Source organism: Pomacea canaliculata, linkage group LG9, assembly GCF_003073045.1.
Source record: "Pomacea canaliculata isolate SZHN2017 linkage group LG9, ASM307304v1, whole genome shotgun sequence".
NCBI lineage: Eukaryota > Metazoa > Mollusca > Gastropoda > Architaenioglossa > Ampullariidae > Pomacea > Pomacea canaliculata.
This window is the reverse complement of record NC_037598.1, coordinates 958,025-977,214: the sequence shown is the minus strand read 5'-3', so window position 1 is coordinate 977,214 and position 19,190 is coordinate 958,025. Positions and strand designations below refer to the sequence as shown.

General features: G+C 39.2%; 2 protein-coding genes across 2 annotated transcripts in view; both read left to right on the top strand.

Annotated features, from left to right (window-relative positions):
* The window catches only part of LOC112572306 (chymotrypsin-like protease CTRL-1), a 182,220-nt gene that overhangs the window by 29,199 nt on the left and 133,831 nt on the right, over positions 1-19,190 (top strand). The gene's annotated exons all lie outside the window — the stretch shown is intronic.
* On the top strand, positions 7,422-15,220 carry LOC112572310. The gene is made up of 5 exons (XM_025251923.1): positions 7,422-7,595; positions 9,661-9,795; positions 12,443-12,526; positions 13,112-13,225; positions 14,153-15,220. Exons 1-5 carry the CDS (start codon positions 7,547-7,549, stop codon positions 14,233-14,235), a joined length of 465 nt encoding a protein of 154 aa, XP_025107708.1. The 5' UTR covers positions 7,422-7,546; the 3' UTR covers positions 14,236-15,220.

The window sequence follows — 19,190 nt, the reverse complement described above, 5'->3', positions numbered from 1 at the left end:
GATAAGTTAATCTTAATCTATAGGATTACAATAACAAGATATAAACTCTGATTTGCAGAGCAAAATGATAAGACTCACTACCAATTAACTGAAGAAGAAATTTTCTTTTTCATGGAGGCTCTACGTGATGTGCACTTTCTTACTTTTTTCTTTTATTGAATTCCTCCTCTCTCACGCCCTCTTTATCTCCTTTGTTACTTCTTTTCTCTCTATCCCTCTCTTTCTCGCTCTCTTGCATCTGTATGAACCATGCGATATCGTTTGGCGAAAGTTAGGGGCCTCCATTGAAAAGAATTTACTTTATCTAATATGTAATTTATCTATGGTTTAAATGTGTATTTACTTAGAAACATTTTTCATACGTTTTATTAAATTGTGTCCAAATTTTACTTTTAGTTTGACTTTCATATAAATTTATAGTACTAGATATGTACTCTAAATGTGTGTTTTATTTGATTGTCGCCTCTCAGTGAATACAGTATTTACAGTTCGTCCTAATTTATCATTAAATATTTCCTGGAAGAATACGTGTTCGTGTGTGTTGGTGTGCAGGATAAGTGTGAACACGTGCATGTGTATGTGATTACACTGTGTTTTACTTAGGCAATTTCTTTCAATGTGTACAAGGTGGATTAGTCAAAAGTTTCCTACCTGTGGTCTGAGTGAGGGGTAGGGGAGCTCGCTACAAAGCCCATCCTGCATGCTGTGTTGATTACTTTAAAAAAAACAGTCCAGAAATAATAATACAAAGTTTTCCAGTCTATTTTACCTAAGATACCAATGTGGTTCTTGCCTTCTTACAGAACAGTACAGATATCCTTTAAGAACAGAAATAATAAGTCGTTGCTTCTTAATTTGTTTTACATAATGGGAACCAATAACGCACTTAAACGTATATTAAATTTAAAGAAAATCCTGAGATTTAAAGAAAAATATTATATACACTTTTTAGTACATGTAAATATATTTTTTAATTGTTTAGTATTTTTTTAATTTTTTAAAATGTAATTATCCAAGGGAAGGAACTATCGCATGCAAAAACGGAATAAAGTCTACAGAGTTACATTTCCTTATACTTTCGTTTATGGAAAAAGGAAACAAAATTACATTTTACTAATTCTTGACTGCTGAATACGATTTAATATTGCATAGTCACTGGAAGTGATTAACTGGTGAAAATTTGATCGGCAGATTTAACATAGTGAGTTAAATAAAAGTGTGTAAAATAATGTAGATATATGGAGGAATAAGATACCACTTGTACTTAAAACACCCAGGTCGTGTGGGTGCTATAAGAAGAGTGATATGTAATGGAGAAATACTACTTTTAGTCATACAGAAGTTGATCCCTGCGTGGGACTACCATTTTGATGACGTTGGGTAGATATTAAAAGTTTGAGAGTGAACGGTAATTATTTAGTGCATTTATACACCCAAATAGTCGTTGAGTAACTTGGTGTGAACTGGGTCACAGATAAGTTGTAGGTTTCGACTGAAGTATGATTATTTCATAAAGACAGTAGTTTCTAAGATCTGCTAAAGGAAATAAAAGAACAATTTATACATGAAAGATCGTCAGCATGGGTACAAGAACTGGAAAATTCACAGGCAGGTTATCCCTTTTGGCACGGATATTCATGATTTAGTGGATAAAGAACATGATGTAAAACTTGTCGAGCTAAGCAGGCTGACAGATCTTTAGCAGCTGAGGTATGGAAGTCCGTGTACCCTAACAAAAAAGCAGTACAATAACATATTCCACAACAAATGCTAATGTACGCATGAAACAGTGAAGTTTTAGGCGAGAGAACAACTTTAATGACTTCGCGCTCCTCAGCATTTAACATTTGCTGATGAATGGTCGACCAAGTCTAACACTTTGACCCTTCACCTCACTGACGCTGTACCTGAGCTCTCTGTAGCTCCACACAAAGGCAGGAGAAACATGAACGGACTTGAGCTCGTACACGTGCACGGACTTTCATCAGGGAGCAAAGTACAGACACGAGACCGGCAAAAGGTCGATGAAGAGATGAATATCCCGGCATGCAAATCGTTACACGGACGTCAGCCACAGCCTTTACTACACCTTTAAAGAGTAGGTGAACAGGCTGATTAAAAGTGAAGACCTAAGAAAACAAAAGCTCAGTCTTTTCAACGGACAGACGAGTGACATACCTCACTCCTGGTGAGATCTCGAAATGGGAAGTAACCTGTATGTTACTGTATCATTAGGCGGATTGTCTCCCTACAAATATTATTAGTGATACACTACAGAGCTTTTAAACAACTGATAAGAAAGTAAATAAGTAATCAAGTGAAATAAATGAATCTTGATAGCAGAATACACACAATTTTTTTAGAACGTTGCCAGAAACTTGAAGCGTACTCACGCAAGCACACACGCACTCACGCACGCACACGGAGGGGGAGAGAGAGACAGCACAAGGAATCGTGTCCCTTATCATAAAACCTAAATACATATTACCTGACACCACGAAGTATGTGCGAGTTCACTGTGTCACAGGTTTGTGTCCCCTGGACTGTGGAAGAGAGGCTGGGCGAATACAATCTCCTCACATCGGTTCAGGATGAAAAGACATCGAGATAACAAATACATTTTCATTGTGAGTGATAATTATTCAGTCAAGACTAACACTCTTTTCTATTAATGAGTCATTTATGATGCTTTAATTCTTACATTGAAAAGAAATTCATTTGTATTTAGACTTTTCTGCTGAGATATAATTAAGAGTTAATTCCTTACCTATATAGCCTTTCTAGTAGCGACAGCTTATAATTCTTGATGATAATCTGGTCATAAAAAGTAATTATCAGCTGTCTGGAAGTTGAATTTTTAAAAGATCAAGTACCTTTTCCCCAGCTACACGTTCTACTAATTTGTTGCCTGTAGTACTCTGGGTACACGTCTCGCGCGCCAGGGGAGGACAACTCTACGACCACCTATACACTCGCTATAAACATGACGTGGCCCTCGTACACCTGGCGGGACACTCGCGGGTGGAGCCCACCTTTCTGCCTTCTGGCGAGGCTTTGAAAGCTTAATACGCACCTAGCTGGCTGGGGTCTACCCGAAGAAGTAAAGGGAACAGAAATACCCCCCCCCCCTTTCATAAAAACAACAAAAATCATTAAAAAAAAAAAAACCCAACAAACAAAACAAAACAAAAAAATCTTAACCTATCGTAGAAGCTGTTGTCATGCCACGTGGAGCATACCAGTGGAGCCGCGAATTGACATTTCTTGTAGAGTAATGACTCGGGTCTCAGAATGCGCCATTGACGGCTCGAGCCAGGTCTGTTTTTATTTAAGCAGGCAACAGACGATGTGCTCGATCTTGATCGAAGTCTGGTTCTTATTTGCATATTTTCGTAAAGGCTACACTATTTTCCATTTACTTCTTCAGAAAGTAACGTGCTTGTGTGACTTGAATATTTTAAATATACAGGTATGAATATCAAAAGGAAAGTCTATAAGAATCACTATTAGCCCTTTGCCACTATGAAGAATATGCGAGAACAATGTGTGTAAAAAGAATTAAACTAATGAGAATCTCGTGAAGGACGAGACTCGTTATTTTAATTAAGCAAATTTAGACTATGAGACTTTGTCATTCAATGGAATCGATGAGCAAAGCTTATGTTGAATGCCTCACCTGCTGCAAAACAGAAAGGTACCCTGTGCAGCAGTTTTGCAAAATTAAAAAAAAAAAAAATCGGCCTAGATGTCCCTTTTAGTCTGCAAGGCAAGACTACAATGCGGGTTCAAAGGTCACTTCCCCATTCAAAACTGGGTTCTTCCGACCTGCATTCAGGACGAAAGATAAATAAACTGCGATACCACGTTTGCGGTTTTAAAACATCTTGCTGTAGATGATTACACAACTGAAAAAAAAATGCTTACATAGTTTATGAATACATCAGCTTTAGCAAATAAATAAAAAGAATAGAAACAGCAACAAACATCTAACATTTGTCAACAAAGGAGGGAAAACCAGCAACGGCTGCGGCGATGAAAAACAGTAGTCATCTGTCTCCATGCTTTGGTCACTGTCTGCTGATGTAACATCGGCAAGTCAATGAAGTCGTCTGGTGAGCTACATGTACACACCATGTTATCGTTGCTCTTCAACAACAACGACAATAACAACAACAACGACAACAGCAACTGACTGTAAACCTGTTGGTGATTTGAACTCATTAGAGTTGATGACAAACATTCTCTCTACAGACTATTTGTCTGGCTTTGTCGGTCACAACGCCTTATGCTGTGTATCAGGTTTTTTTCAATTACATTGGTGTTCCAATCATTGGCAGCATCCAATCAGCAGTTATAAGTTTTCCTAATGCCGTGCGGAGACAGGTAAGGTGGTTGGAGCCTCTATGTGAGGCTTAGCTAAATCCATTTCGCCACTCTGAGGGATGTTTACCACCTGCACCATTTAGTAATAATTGTAGTATTTATATAGCGCCTTTCCTGATGGCAGTGCACTTTGACATAAGCAATCAATTAGCAATATCATATACACTCTTCTTGGAGACCAATTGTTTCCATCTACGGCCAGACGGTTGTATTGGAAATGGTTGTGTAGTTTATTGAGAGGAGTCTGTGATGATGATGATGATGATGATGATGATGGCAGCTGTTATATTTACATTCCTGGCATATAGATTACTTAGCGATGGAGAACCGATGATTCTGTACACCTTCATCAAGCAAATAATCTGTGATGGAGAGAAGGCCGAACCACAGTGAGAGATTGAATGTCAGAATGCTTTCAATCAAATTGTGATACATGTACAGCAGCGGCGGCGTTAGGGGGTGGCAAATGGGGCGGGCGCCCCAGGCCCCGCTCTCGAAGGGGCCCCACGCTTCAGCCCCGAGGTAAGGTGACCAGACCCGCTTTTGATCTCGTGTCCCGCCAGCTCATAAAATGTCCCAATGTCCCGTTTTTTGTCAAGTTCACAATGTCGCGCTTGTCTTTAAAAATATCGTACACTGATTCGCATCCGCGCCTTTGGTTTTGGGTTTTGCCTTTTGGCGGTGTCTTGTTGATCCCGATTTCTTTTTCGTCGCTCTGCGGGCTCCGGTGTTTTTTCCCCTGACGATAATGACCTGCCGGCCGATATCTTACTGCACGCGCCGCTGGTACATCGCCGGTGGTCGTCTGGTCGTCCATCTTTAAGGTGTCAGCTTCTTTGGTTACGGTTGTCCTACTTCCCAGTGGCAACCCACGCCAACAGGTGACAACACCCCAAACCTAGTGATAATGTAATGGACAACAAATAAGTACACAATGGCTTTCACCTGCCGAATTTGTTGTGTACAGTCAAGCTGTTTGAAGTCGCTCACTTTCCTTTGAAGGCAGCCTCTAACGACTGCATCAGACATGTCAGTCAGTTATTATTTTGTATCTGTTTACTTTGTCTGTGTTGGAATGCTACGGACTGCCGATTTCTAACTCTGTTATATTTGATAAAATAATTTTTGAGCAAATTAAGCTAGGCTGATTTAAAAAAAAAAAGGAAACAAGTGCATTTTACATTTTGGCAGACGATGCTGATATACGAGGCATTCACAGGCCGTACCCCTGGTAGAGAGTTGTAGACTAAAGTAGTTTGCTTGGTGATGGAGAGACGGGAAGAGAAAGTTTGATTGTGTCGTGAAGTAACTATGGGAAACAAGCTTCTTTGCCATCTCTCACTTCGGGCTCAAAGGTTGTAGTGCCAGTGGCAGGCCCCATCCTTTCCATTCACAGAGTGGCCATACATCAGTGACATATCCACCTCTTTACTGTCAATTCCAACTTGCTTGCAGCTCCCCCAAGTGGCACATTAATTCAGAGACCTCAATGCACGAACGTTCTTCTAAAGTCTAAACGGTTCATGCGCGATAAATCATTGTGTCCAGCGGCCTCTGACACCTGGCCCGCTACTTCGACGGCCGCGCCTACCTTAGGTCTGGAAATTGTATACTGCAGACTTGAACCTTAACATCTGCAGGTGTAATGCTTGGGTGTTCCTTCTTCAGACTTTTGGAAACAATCCACTAATCAAGGCAAGGCCCCCTTCACAACCACTGGCCCGGGTACATCAGATACCCTGCCATCTCATCAAGCCTACGTCAGCACGTTTCCCCTCACCTCTCGGCATTTCGTCCTCCCGCATGTTTTCCGCTGCCCGGCATTTAATTCACTTCCAGTAATCGTTTTCTTTGAGTACGGATCAGTGACTAAACTAATGTCGGGGACGATACGAACATCTCCAGTGAAAAGACAGTTAAAGATGGAAACATTGAAAGGACTTTTGTGAGGTGCAACTTTGACAGCGAAAATTCAGGAAATCCTTGTGGAAAAATTTATGACACTATCTTGCAATGACCGAAACTTTACAAGGAGATTCACGGTCTATGAAGTACGGTTTGGGGGCAACAGTCCCGCAAGATGACGAAGGTGCCGGACCATTACTGCCACGATAATTTACACAGCGCCTCACCTCCCGTCCGCAAAGTTGGCTGAGCGGGAGACAAGGTAGGAAGATTTCAATTTAAATTTTAAACACCGGTTTTCTATTTTAAATGGAATACTGTAGTGGCGTGGACAAATCTGCCGTTGAAGCATCACTATTCGGCAAAGTCAGAGGAAAGGCCCCCCACAGCGCCCCCCCCCCCCCTGTCTATCGGCGTTGTTTGACGGTGACGACATCATCATCGGCACGTGTCCCGTTTTCGCCCCCGAAAGGTCTGGTCACCTAACCCGAGGTCATCTTTATGACTTATTGCTCGCTGTGTTAAACATGTTGTGACAAAAATTGACGCTCAGAAAACACTTCTAAGTTCTAAATAAGCAGATTATTGAACCCATGTCTTCACGTTAAGCCCGACAATAATAACAAGCAGTTTATTAAAATATCGTCACCATTGTGTACTTATTTGTTGTCCATTCCATTATCACTAGGTTTGGGCTGTAGTCACCTGTTGGCGTGGGTTGCCACTGGGAAGTGGGGCAACCGTAACCAAAGAAGCTGACACCTTAAAGATGGACGACCAGACGACCACCGGCGATGTACCAGCGGCGCGTGCAGTAAGATATCGGCCGGCAGGTCATTGTCGTCAGGGGGGCAAACACCGGAGCCCACAGAGCGACGAACGCGACATTGTGAACTTGACAAAAAACGGGACATTGGGACATTTTATGAGCTGGCGGGACACGAGGTCAAAAGCGGGTCTGGTCACCTTACCTCGGGGCTGAAGCGTGGGGCCCCTTCGAGAGCGGGGCCTGGGGCGCCCGCCCCATTTGCCACCCCCTAACGCCGCCGCTACTGACACTGCCAAGATATACAAGTGCGACACAATAACTTGCTGAAGACCAATCAGCACAGGTGCTGTGTAGTACATAGCAACCCACCATGGTTACAGTGTGTGTCAACATGTGTAGTTACTAGGGTGGAGGAAATAAAAGACCACCAAGCTCCACCCCAAAGCCAGTCAGCGCCGGGCGACATCAAGCAAGAGAAAGACAAGGACAATGCAGGCGATACTCCTAGTGACTGTCTTCTCCTGTCTTCTTGGGGCTGGTGAGTGGCTCTGTACTTTGGGTTTATTTAGTCACTTGGATGTTGTCTGAGGATCACATTAGCTGTAGAATTTTGTAACCTGCTGCTTGTGGCTTGGTTTGGTTGTAATTTCTTAATTCATACCTAGGTGTTTTCTGGATATTTTTTCTTTTAGCTCGTTACATCCAGGTATACATCTAATGCTACTATATAATTTAGCTTTATCCTTTGTGTTAGAGTTTGGATTAGGGTATGGTTTCAGTCTGATTTAGAAATTAGAATTCGAGATATGATTTGCGTTGATGAGGAAGTCGTAATAAACGATGATACCCGCAAAAGCTGTCTAAATGGTTGGTGGAGGGAAGGAACATTACAGTCTGTCTCCGCACTTTAAACTCAAGTAAATTGGTGCGACTTTTCCGCTTATGCTTACTACTGTCTGTCTGATGTACTTGTGGGCTCACACTGCTTCATTGTTAATGATTCCTTGAAAACTCTAGAGAAATATGCGCTACTCGTTCTAGGATGTGTGACTTCTGGCTGTGGTCTGACTAATGTTGTGCCTGTTTGTAACGTCTGAGCGATGAAAGTTTTTTGCTAATTCACAGAACACAGAAACTGATAGCACAGTATACTAGCCTTAGTCTGCTTGAAAGTTTGTTAGTACTCTGTACCTTGTGAGACGATCTACCAGGAAAAAGAGTGGGTAAAGGTGATAGGATATTCCAGAGAACAATAGCCTCTGTCAACATGGCATAATAAAACATTCAAGCTAGTGTTAAAATCCTCCTTACTAACGTACACTTCTTGTCCATTGAGCCTCACTGAAACACTGAGTAAAATCCACCGTCATTTAACAATCAAAGAATGTAAACATCTGCATCCTTGTATACCTTTTTCACAAACTCCAGAAAGTACATAAATCTGTTGCACGTCTGGTCCATAGAGCCAGGGCACGTGACAACGCCACCCCTCTCCGTTTTCTACACTGGCTTCCCATCCGTTCTGGCATCCAATACAAACTGTCCGTGCTGTGTTCTAATTTCTTTACTGACTCCTGCCCTGATTATTTCTCTCAACTGCTCTTCCCTTACATCCCGGCTAGCTAACTCCGCCCCTCGTCTGATGATCGTCTCCTTACTCTTCTTGTCACCACAACAACAACATATGGACACAAGATGTTTAGGTATTGGCAGCGAAACAGTAGAACTCTCTCCCTTTCCATATCCGCCACCCACCCACTATTGCACTGACAACGCATTTATTCCTTAAACATTACTTGTAACACCAGTCCACACACTGCTAGTCCTTCTTGACACTCTTATCCTATTTTCCGCTTATCGCTTCTTAATTTTGCAAACTCACGATACTCTCAGTCCTTGTCCCTTGGTTCCTCTTTGCGTTTTCTGCATTGTTTGAATTCACCATGGGTAGGGTTCTTAATGCTTCTATAGTTTATATACTGTTTGTTTCTTCTGTCCCTAATATGTTGTTCATGTCTTGTTCTTGTTGTTAAACGCTAAGAGTACGCTCCTCAGTGAGTAATGCATTTACGTCGTTGTCATCATCATCATCATCATCATCATCATCATCATCATCATCATCATCATCATCATCATCATTCATGTTTTTGTCATTGTCACAGAGGCTCAAATTTCAATGATATTGGACATACATGAAATATTGAGCAAAACTACATATACATGTCAGACGTATATATATATATAGAAAGATAAACAGATGGAAAGAGTTTTAGCGATGTTAATGTATTTTAAAATATATATCTATAGAGAGAGAAATAAAAAAACTGAGAGAGAGCTTACACAATTGCTATGCACTTTGAACATCTTTAATAGTTTTACTGATATATTTAAATGAGGTTTTGAACACATTTTAATACGAACCATGTACAAGAAAAACAGTTATGCAGGAAAACAGTTATGAAAACTGAGCATCCCGAGGTTACATGAATGAGCAAGTTAGAGAAACAATATATGACGGAAGGAGGAGATAGAAGATTGAGTGACAGGTAGCAAGGCATAGATAAAGATAACTGACGATAGTGATTAAGGACATCTGTGTGCAGCAAACGGAGCTGCGGCCGCACTCGATGCCACATGCACTACTGCGGATGGCTGCACTGATCCCTACGCCGAATGTTCAACAAGTTCAAATAAGTGTGCCTGCAAAACTGGATACACAGCGTATGGCGGAAGCTGCGGTAAGTGTATTTTACATTGTGAAATGGCTCCGACATGTCCCTGTAATACTGAATTCTCTTTTAATTGATATATAAACAAGATTAACAACGACCGCCGCACTGAGTGCGCATTCATTTAAACACGAAATCGCACGCGCTTATTTGTTTTTCAGTCTTGTGTATGCTGACATTGCTATATGGCAAATGGGGATGTTGGTAGTCAGATCACTGACCACAGAACACAGATATCTCGCGGGTATAACAGATTTTTTCAGAATGTAGCAATTTAAAGCCGTTCGGTGCCGCACCTTACCAGACTGAAGACAGTCTGCTCTTCTGCTAGCAGTTCCTGAGTGATAAAGTTAATGTGATGTTGGCTCTACTGTTATGATACTATTGCTTAGGTGACTGATAACGCTAGTAGTGATGTATAGATGTTCCTGCACTTTTTGATGTTTCCTTTCTTTGAAATATCGATTGCAATATCGATTGCATCCAATATTTGACACAGACAACTAATCCCCTTTGTTGTTTTGCCTTCACATCACCCATGAGCTCATGTGACTTTCTTTTCCTCAGAGTGATTATCTCTCTTTCTGTAGGATTGATAGATCTTCAGGTTCTCTTATTGTAATCTTAATACTTCGGAGGTTGTTGGTATATGTCTGCAAGTTGCACAGCTTATTCAATTATTCATTCCGTATGATTACTGCATATTTTCTCTCTATGAGGAGACGACCATTGCTGTATTTGATGACTAAAGTTTTACCTAGGCAAGGAGTTTAATAGTTGGAAGGCCTTTTATATGTAACCTGGTGTCATGAAATCCGCTGTAGTCTAGTAATGGTCCTCGATCCAGTCCTCCTTAGTTGCCATCATCCCTTTCTTGATATCGCAGTTGATTGTTGTGAACATGGTAGTCTGCGGTTAGCTTTTTTCTCTTTCGTGAAGGCCGTCCATTGGTAATAAAAATCTAGGGTATGATCCATGCCATAGGGTTGGTTTTTTTCTTCCGATACCTTTACATTCTGCTGTAGTGATACCTTTGATATTTCCAGCGAAGATGGTTACATTGTAGTCTGTCGAGTTCCGGCCAGCGAATCTAAATCCACCTTGGGCCCTGACAATATCAATTGTTATCACAGCTTTTTCATGTTAAAGTTAATTTAAGGGTTTCTTGAGTCAGACTTCACCATCAGCTTTAACTTGAAGATTATGTAATGACTCCTATTATATTTAATAGTAATTATTGCAGTACTTTAATGTCTCTTAGTATTCGTGTTATGCAAGACGTTTACAGAAAAAGTCCAATAGTTGCAAAACAGAAGTAAAAAGCTTAACATTCAAAAATAATAGTTTGGGCATCACCAGCTTAAATGAATAACCAATTTGGAGCAATTAGTAGTTCGAACAAAAGGATGACAAATAATATGGGGAAGAGGACACACACACCATAAGCAAAGGGTCAAAGAGAGATGAGACTGAGTAAAACACAGAAGTAAAAAATGGTGCATGTGTTGGTCATGAAAGTTCACCTGAACTGGGAGAAGACGGACCCCATGGCGCTGGTTGTTCTACAGACGCCATCTGTCAACATGTGTACAGCGCTGGCTATACTCTGTCTTTTTATTCAATTTTATTTCTTTTTATTTTATTTCAATTTGTGCGTCTGGCACAAGCTACAGTAGTATAGTTTACATGATGAAATGGTTGTAGCAAAGCACTTTGATATGAGACCTAGCTATTTAAACTGATGTATTAATAACAGTAGAAATAATCCCTTGATCATACCAATGACAAACATATACGCACGCCCTCAAGGGAACCCCTATTCTCTTCACCTTACTTTTATTGCGAATTACTCAATGAAAAGAACAAACATGAAAATCATGACATTCACATACTAACCGGTTAAATACTTGTATGGCTTATTAAATTTCTCCTTGTTGACCCCGCTAATGGAAAGTATGGAGGACTCCCTAGATTTTGAAGAAGATAAGGGAGCGAGGGAAGGTAACGGAAGAACAGCTGAGAGAAATAATCAGGGCAGATGCCAGCAAAGAAATTAAAACAGCACGGACAGTTTGTACTGAATGTGAGAACGAATGGGAAGCCAGTGTAGAAAATGGGGACAACCTTTACAGAAAATGATCCAGAGACTGCGGTGTCTAACATGTCACATGACTGAAAGATGAATGACTCACTTTGCTTTTTGTTATTTGGATATTATGCTACCAGCACCTCTCTCTCTCAATGTATTTAGTTAAGATTTTAAAGGAGCGTGCTACTTATTACAGACAGCATATTCTCAGGGCTCTAAGAACTACAGACCTTGAGCAGATTGAAATTAAAGAAACCAAAATTCTTTCAATGTGAATTAAGCAAAAGCAATAGATGAAGAAAGCTGGGGAACCTCACTTCTTTTGACTGTCGGAAACAGAAGATTAGATGAATTAACTCGACTAAATAATTAATGAAAACAGCAAGAAATTACAAGGAAGAAATAAAGGAAGGAAGGAGAATTGTGAAGAAAACAATGAGAGCTAAAAATAAGTCAGACACAGGAGTTGAAGACAACATGATGTCTTACCTCACAAATGTTTCACTAACCTATCTAAGCAATAAAAGAACCATTGCACGATGTTCTGATAACAATATTTGTTGACAGCTGCAAACGGAACCCTTGGTACAGCTTGCTTAACAGGTTCTACCTGTACTGGCAACATTTTAGTGTGTGATTCATCTGTGTGCAGTAAGTATTTCACCTCTGTTTTTATTGCCTTTGAAGAAAGCTTGGAGAGGCGATATTTTCTTGATTTTTAAATGTAGTAAATATTCCCTGGTCCCTTAATTGTTTATTCTTTTATTGCTTTTACATCACTAGCAACACTCTTTCAAAATGTATTTCTTAATTTCATTGTATTTGCACCTGTCGGTTATCTCATATTTTCTCTACTTTTATCATTAATGATTGTAACAATATTTTTAACAAAAGCAACTTTTTAGAAGCAAAATGCGTTATGACATTTAAGAAAAATAACCAATTGAAAAGTATACTGTTCTAGGGTAAAGAAAACGAGGATATTATCTCACACATAAAAACATGCAAATATTTATCCATTTACTAAAAATATCCATAGATTCCACAAATAGTTGTGTGTTTACACATACATTTAGTTTATATCATATTATGTGTATGTGTACAGGTATGTGCAAGTTACATAAGGTAAAATGTGAAGTCTATAGCAATGAAATAAGACCAGACGCATTACTTTTTCATTTTTAACTTAAAGACAAGAAGATCTACTATATTTTGTGCACACGATTGTATTCTTAGAGAAAAAAGCTGGACAGACCTGCACTACTACCGCTGAGTGTGTTTCATCGTCGACCTGCTCCACCACCTGCAACTGTAACAGCGGCTACACTGCACTCACCACTGGACTGTGTAGTAGGTATCTCACTTGTAGATGTTTCATCTCCTGGTCTTTCAATAATTTCTATTTTCCCCAAACATAATTGTTGCCAACTATCTTCAATCTTATTGTCCTTGGGAACGACTGTTTAAAAAGAAAAATATAAAATATGTCAGATTACTTATATGCTGTTTTGAAATGCGTATACAATTATTACAGAACTGTGTAAGATGAATAAATAACCCTGAGTAATATGAGACACACTAAAGTTTCAAATGGTATTAGTGTATACGGTAAATAAACTTTTATAATACCTCGATTAGGAAATAACTAAACAACCAGTTTGTATTTAAGTTTAAGTGAAAGTCATACCTGTGAACTACTGTGAACAAATTGCAAATCAGAGAACTACTATTGAGTTTATTTGACAACACACCAACACGCGCACACACATATTCGTTCACACGACAGAGTTTGAGAAGCGAACACAAAGTCTGATAGAAGTAAGGTAGGACACAGATAAGATAGTAACTACCATATATATCTTGCAGTAAATATAAACTTTTCATGACGAAATAGAAAAAAAGACAACAAAACAAGTGACATCACATTATTTTGCGGGCAATTCGTGTAATGGGTCATTGACGGGAGTCGACTCGGTGATCAAATCAGTACACAAACAATTATCTCTGACCATGTAAACTAAATGTTTGAGAGTGTAGCAGCTAATACACTCGTGACAAACTTCACACTAGTGATAGTGAAGTGTGACAGGTTGTAGTCTCAGTGACACCATCCACCTTACCTTATCCACATTTTAATTGAGTGGTAATAAATATTTGAGTGTGTATAGTGTATAAGTTTTATTTATTATGTTTGTTTTTGTGTATCTCTTCTAACGTTTTATTTACAGCAGAATATAGTTTCTTCGCTTAATCTTTGACTTTTTGTGTTTCTTACAGACGGAGTTGCTCCCCAGTCTGTGTCCTTCTGGCTTCTCACCGGAAGTCTCATCACATTTTTGGTGACCTTCAGTCTGCCATAAGACAACCTTTGACCTTCCAATTTGACCTGAAAACGGAAATGGACTTTGCTCAATCAATCGGCCTCTAAGACTGTACACTTTCTACATTTTCAATTGTTAAAACACCAACACAGGAATTAGCAGGACAATCGAAAACTACACACCGGGAATGTCAAACGTTTGACATATGTTTTCAAATGTATTCTTTAGGAAAATAATACAAAAGAAACATTTTAATGCATATACAATTGAAACAGAGCTTCTAAACAATTCGAAAATAGTTTACCAGCCTAGATAAACAGCCCAAAGTAAAACACCCAGTAAGACATAATTGATCTTGAGTACAAAAAAAGACGAAGAATTGTGTAAAATTGACTATATCATCTGTTAAAAACCCTTACTTACCTATAAATATAAAACATTGTAAATGTTGAATTGTACAGTCGAAGATTTTCTATTTTTAGCAGATTTTTTACTTTTCTTTTAAAAATTGTTTGATAGGTAACTTTAATCCATAGGATTAGCGATACAAGATTATTTGGTTGCATGTGTTGAGCAAAACAACAGATTTGCGACCAATTACTTGGAAAAACTCTTTAATGGAGGCTCTAAGTGATGTGCACTTTCTTCTCAAACTTTTGTCTTTTATTCTCTCTTACACTCTCTTCTTCTTCTTCTTTGCCTCTACCCCTCCCCTTCGTCTTTCTATCTCTCTCTTTTTCCTGCATCTTCACTGTATGAACCAGATGTTATCATCTGGTGAAAGTCAGGGGCCTCCATTAAAAAGCATTTCCGTGTTACCTGTGGTTTGAATTCTATTTCCGCAGAAACTCCTTAACACACTTCACTAATTCACATATTCATTTTTTTAAATTTTGACTTTCAGTAGATGATACTTACAGTACTATGTCTGTACTCTAGATGTGTGTTTCTTTCTATTGCTCTCAGTGAATGCAAAATTACATTCCGTCCTGTTTTATTATTAAATATTTTATTTTTCTGCATACATTCGTATTCGTGTGTGTGTGTGCAGGATAAGCGTGAACACGCGCATGTATGTTCGACTGATTGTGTTTTAGTTAGGCAATTAAATACGATGTGTACAAGTTGTGTCACTTAAGTAGTTCACCTCTTGTCCGGTCGTGTGGGAGCGGGTCACGACCCATCCTGTATCTTGTATTTATTACAAACACCCAAAGCCAGGACTACAGACACAGGGCTCTCCGGTCTTTGTTAAATAATTTAAACAATGACAATGATCAACTTTATTTGTCCCAGTGGGCAAGTTAAACATGGGAAGGTGCTGTAGTTACAGTAAAGTTAAAACTAAAATGAGAACGTTCACTGCAAGGTGCAGCGTTAAGATTAGAACGTGAAAGGAAAGCAAGTGACAATTATATATATACTATAAAATAAACAACAAACTTGCATCAAAAACAATCATCTGCGCACCTACATCATCACACACAAACCACTGACATATTAATCTAAGTTTGAGCAGCTTGACCACACATGGCACAAACGATTTCAGGTGTCTGTTGCTTTTACAATGACTAGGATTAGGTAGTCTGGGGAGTGGCACGATGTTGGAAAGTTTCCAGAGTACTAGAATGTGCTCAGAGTCGAGGGAAAGTTGAAAGAGATGTTGAAGCACTCTACCGAAATGAGCATCACAGTAGTGTACGACACGCCCACATCCCATCAGCCCCTGCCGCTTGTGGACCTTGACCTGCTTTAGTGATTCCATCACACAGACCACAAATAACTATATCATTGTCGGAGACTAGCGACTGTCTGAGTTCCCTCACTCTATCGGAAAATCGTGATTCTCAAAAGGTGCATCGAAGTTATTCAAAACATTAGCAAGTCCTGCTCGCTCTCGCCATTGAAGTAGACGCCATGTAGACCTAACATAGTCACAGAACATCACGTGATATCACTCCAGATGTTTATCCATCAGATACTGATTGTGCTGACGTCACCTACTTATGTTTCTTGTTAGTTTTTGTCATTTCAAAACAGTGTAATCTTCAAAGAAACAACATTACTGTTGATTAGAAAAGTCGCTTACATACAGCTACAAAATTGGAATGTTCTACACAATTTATATCTCGTAATAATTGTCAGCTTACCGACAAAGTCAGAGAAACAATAAAAACGATTGTCAAGAACAAAGCTCTTTTTGATAAGGGGAGGGGGAAGATTTAAAAGATCAAAAAGTAAAAGCAACTTTTCAGCATTCCTTTGGTATGTGTTAAGTTGTCAATATATCAGTTTACCCTTTCTTTTATTTTCAAGAGAGTAAAGACTGGGCATATGCGCTTTTACTCCACCTTCAGTAGATGAAAAGGGGGTATATATATAGATGATTTTTAATTTTATAACTTACAGTCTATACATACTCATGCTATTAAGAGCAAATAACATATATAATATATAATATATAATTGTGTGTTGAAATATTGTAATGGGATTATTAATATTAGTCAAACAGTCCACAAGGGAGCGCACCATGAAACACGTTCTCCAGGTCTGTTTATCACCTGTGTGAGTTGTGTCCCATACAGTGGTGATCACAGGTGTGTACAGGTGGACTGCTGTCTGCCAGGACCAACGCTTAATCTCTTGTGGTTCTCCGCTGCGAGCCTAACCAATGAATGTGAATAAACCGGAAGCTTTGTAGCCTAATGCATCTCTAAACAGTAAGTGAACATTCTGATTAAAGGTGTAGACCTAAGGAAGCAAGTTCAGTCTTTTCTAAGGACAGACGAGTGACCCACCAGTACGTTTGACCTCTCAAGAAGGGAAGGAACCTGTGTGTTACTGTATCATAAGGAGAATTGTCTCCCTTCAAATTTTATGAGTAATCCTAAGCTTTAAAGAAATTGGTAAGAAAGTAAACAAGTAATCAAGTGACATAAATGTATCTCGATAACAGAATACACAAAATGTTTTCTTAACGCTACCAGAAACTTAAAGCGTACTCACTCACTCACGGAGAGAGAAAGAGAACCTGGCTTCATGTCCCTCATCATCAAACTAGAAATACATATTACCTGACACCCTGAAGTATATGTGAGTTCACTGTGTCGCATGTTTCGATACCCTGGACTGTGGAACAAGCAGATTGGCCAATACAATCTTCTCATATTGAAAAAGAATGAACAAGACATCGAGAAATCGAACACATTTTCATTGTGAGGGACAACTATTTAGTCAAGACTGACACACTTTGCTACTAACGAGTCATTTCAACAAACGATGCTTTAATTCTTACATTGTAAAGAAATTTATTAGTATTCAAGTTTTTCTGCTGAGATATAATTAAGAGTTAATTCCTTACCTATATAGTCGTTCTAGTATTAACTGCTTGTAATTCTTGATTGCAATTAGGTAATACAAACTAATTATCAAGTGTCTGTTACTTGAATTAATAAAAACTAATACACTTTTTCCCGGTTACAAGTTCTACTAATTTCTTGTTACCTGCAGTACCCTGGGTACACGTCTCGCGCGCCAGGGGAGGACAACTCTGCGACCGCCTATACAATCGTTATAAACAAGACTTGGCCCTCGTGCACCTGGCGGAAGATTTGCGGGTGGAGCCCACCTGCCTGCCTTCTGGCGAGGCTGCGAGAGAACTTCAAACGCAACTAGCTGTCTGGGTATTTACCCGAGGTACGTTGATAGAACGGAAAACGCAAAAAAATAAATAAATAAAAATAAAAAAAACAACCAACAAACAAACAAACCAAACAAACAGGGTGGTCGTGCTGACATAAATATAAAAATTGTAAAGCTACTGATAGTGAAAGTGTATAGCTTGTGGTGAAGATTCCCCTAATATAACCCTTTAATCATTATGTGAAAAGGAAAGGGAAGTCGTCCTAGATGTGATGTGATCTTTAGAAAGAAAATTATCGATGACATAGAGAGCTCAAGAAAGAGTTCTGTGAGCCTGATATAGTAATGTATATTTATTTGCTAGTTTATTTAAATTGTCTTGACCGTCTCAAAAAAAAAAAATTCCGTGTTTACACTTTCATGGTCGAGAAGCACAGAAAGCGTTTCTACTTAAACTCTATTGAACCGTGATCGGTTTGACTGATAGCAACAATATAAAAATAAAAATAACACACAAGCTACTTGAAAGACAACAAGTCTAAACAAGCCTTTAAAGATGGAAGAGAAAGTGTTTCGCAAATGCAGACACCTGCTAGGGGTGGAGCATGGTTCTCTTCAGTTCTAAGGTAGGTCCCTGGTAGCAACATGTTACAGATGAGTCAACTCCCACAGTGCATTTCGACACCAGAAAAGTCGAAAAGTAAATAGGATCAACTTTAGGCAGTTTCAGTTTTGGTGGAAAACGCTTCCTTGGTCATTAAAATAACCTTTATTTTTTGTGTTAAAATAAAGGTTAAAATGACCTTAATTTTTTTATAGAGATGCTCCCGACAATCATTTCCTATTGGTGGATGAAAAGAATATATATAATCAAAAATGGTTTATATTTGTCATAGAGCCTAGAACCTATTTCTTCATTATTTTTCACTATTGCTTTTAATATTAATTAATAAAGCAAACTATTTTTGTTTGGAAAGGAACAAGTAAAAAGAAGTCAGTCGTTTATCCTAAAGTTATCCAATGGTAGGAACTTTACTGACGACAATATATTAGCTTTACTCATTTCCAATGTATTGAAACTGTCGATTCAGTATTATAATAAGCAAAGGCGACCACAGACAGAGCACAACTAGAAAAATCTGTCGGGACCATTGGTGTGGACAGAGACCAGTATCAGGGACAAAACACACTTTGTCAGGTCCTGGGTTGATGACCAGAGTGTTCAGGAGAGTGCTCTCCCCAAAGCTCAGTCTATGGCTTGTCACGGAGAAACCTCCTCATCCAGAGAACGAGGGATGTTGATAATTTGTGCCAGGAGATGTCATCAGAGCAAGTGTGGCTGAATGTTGTGG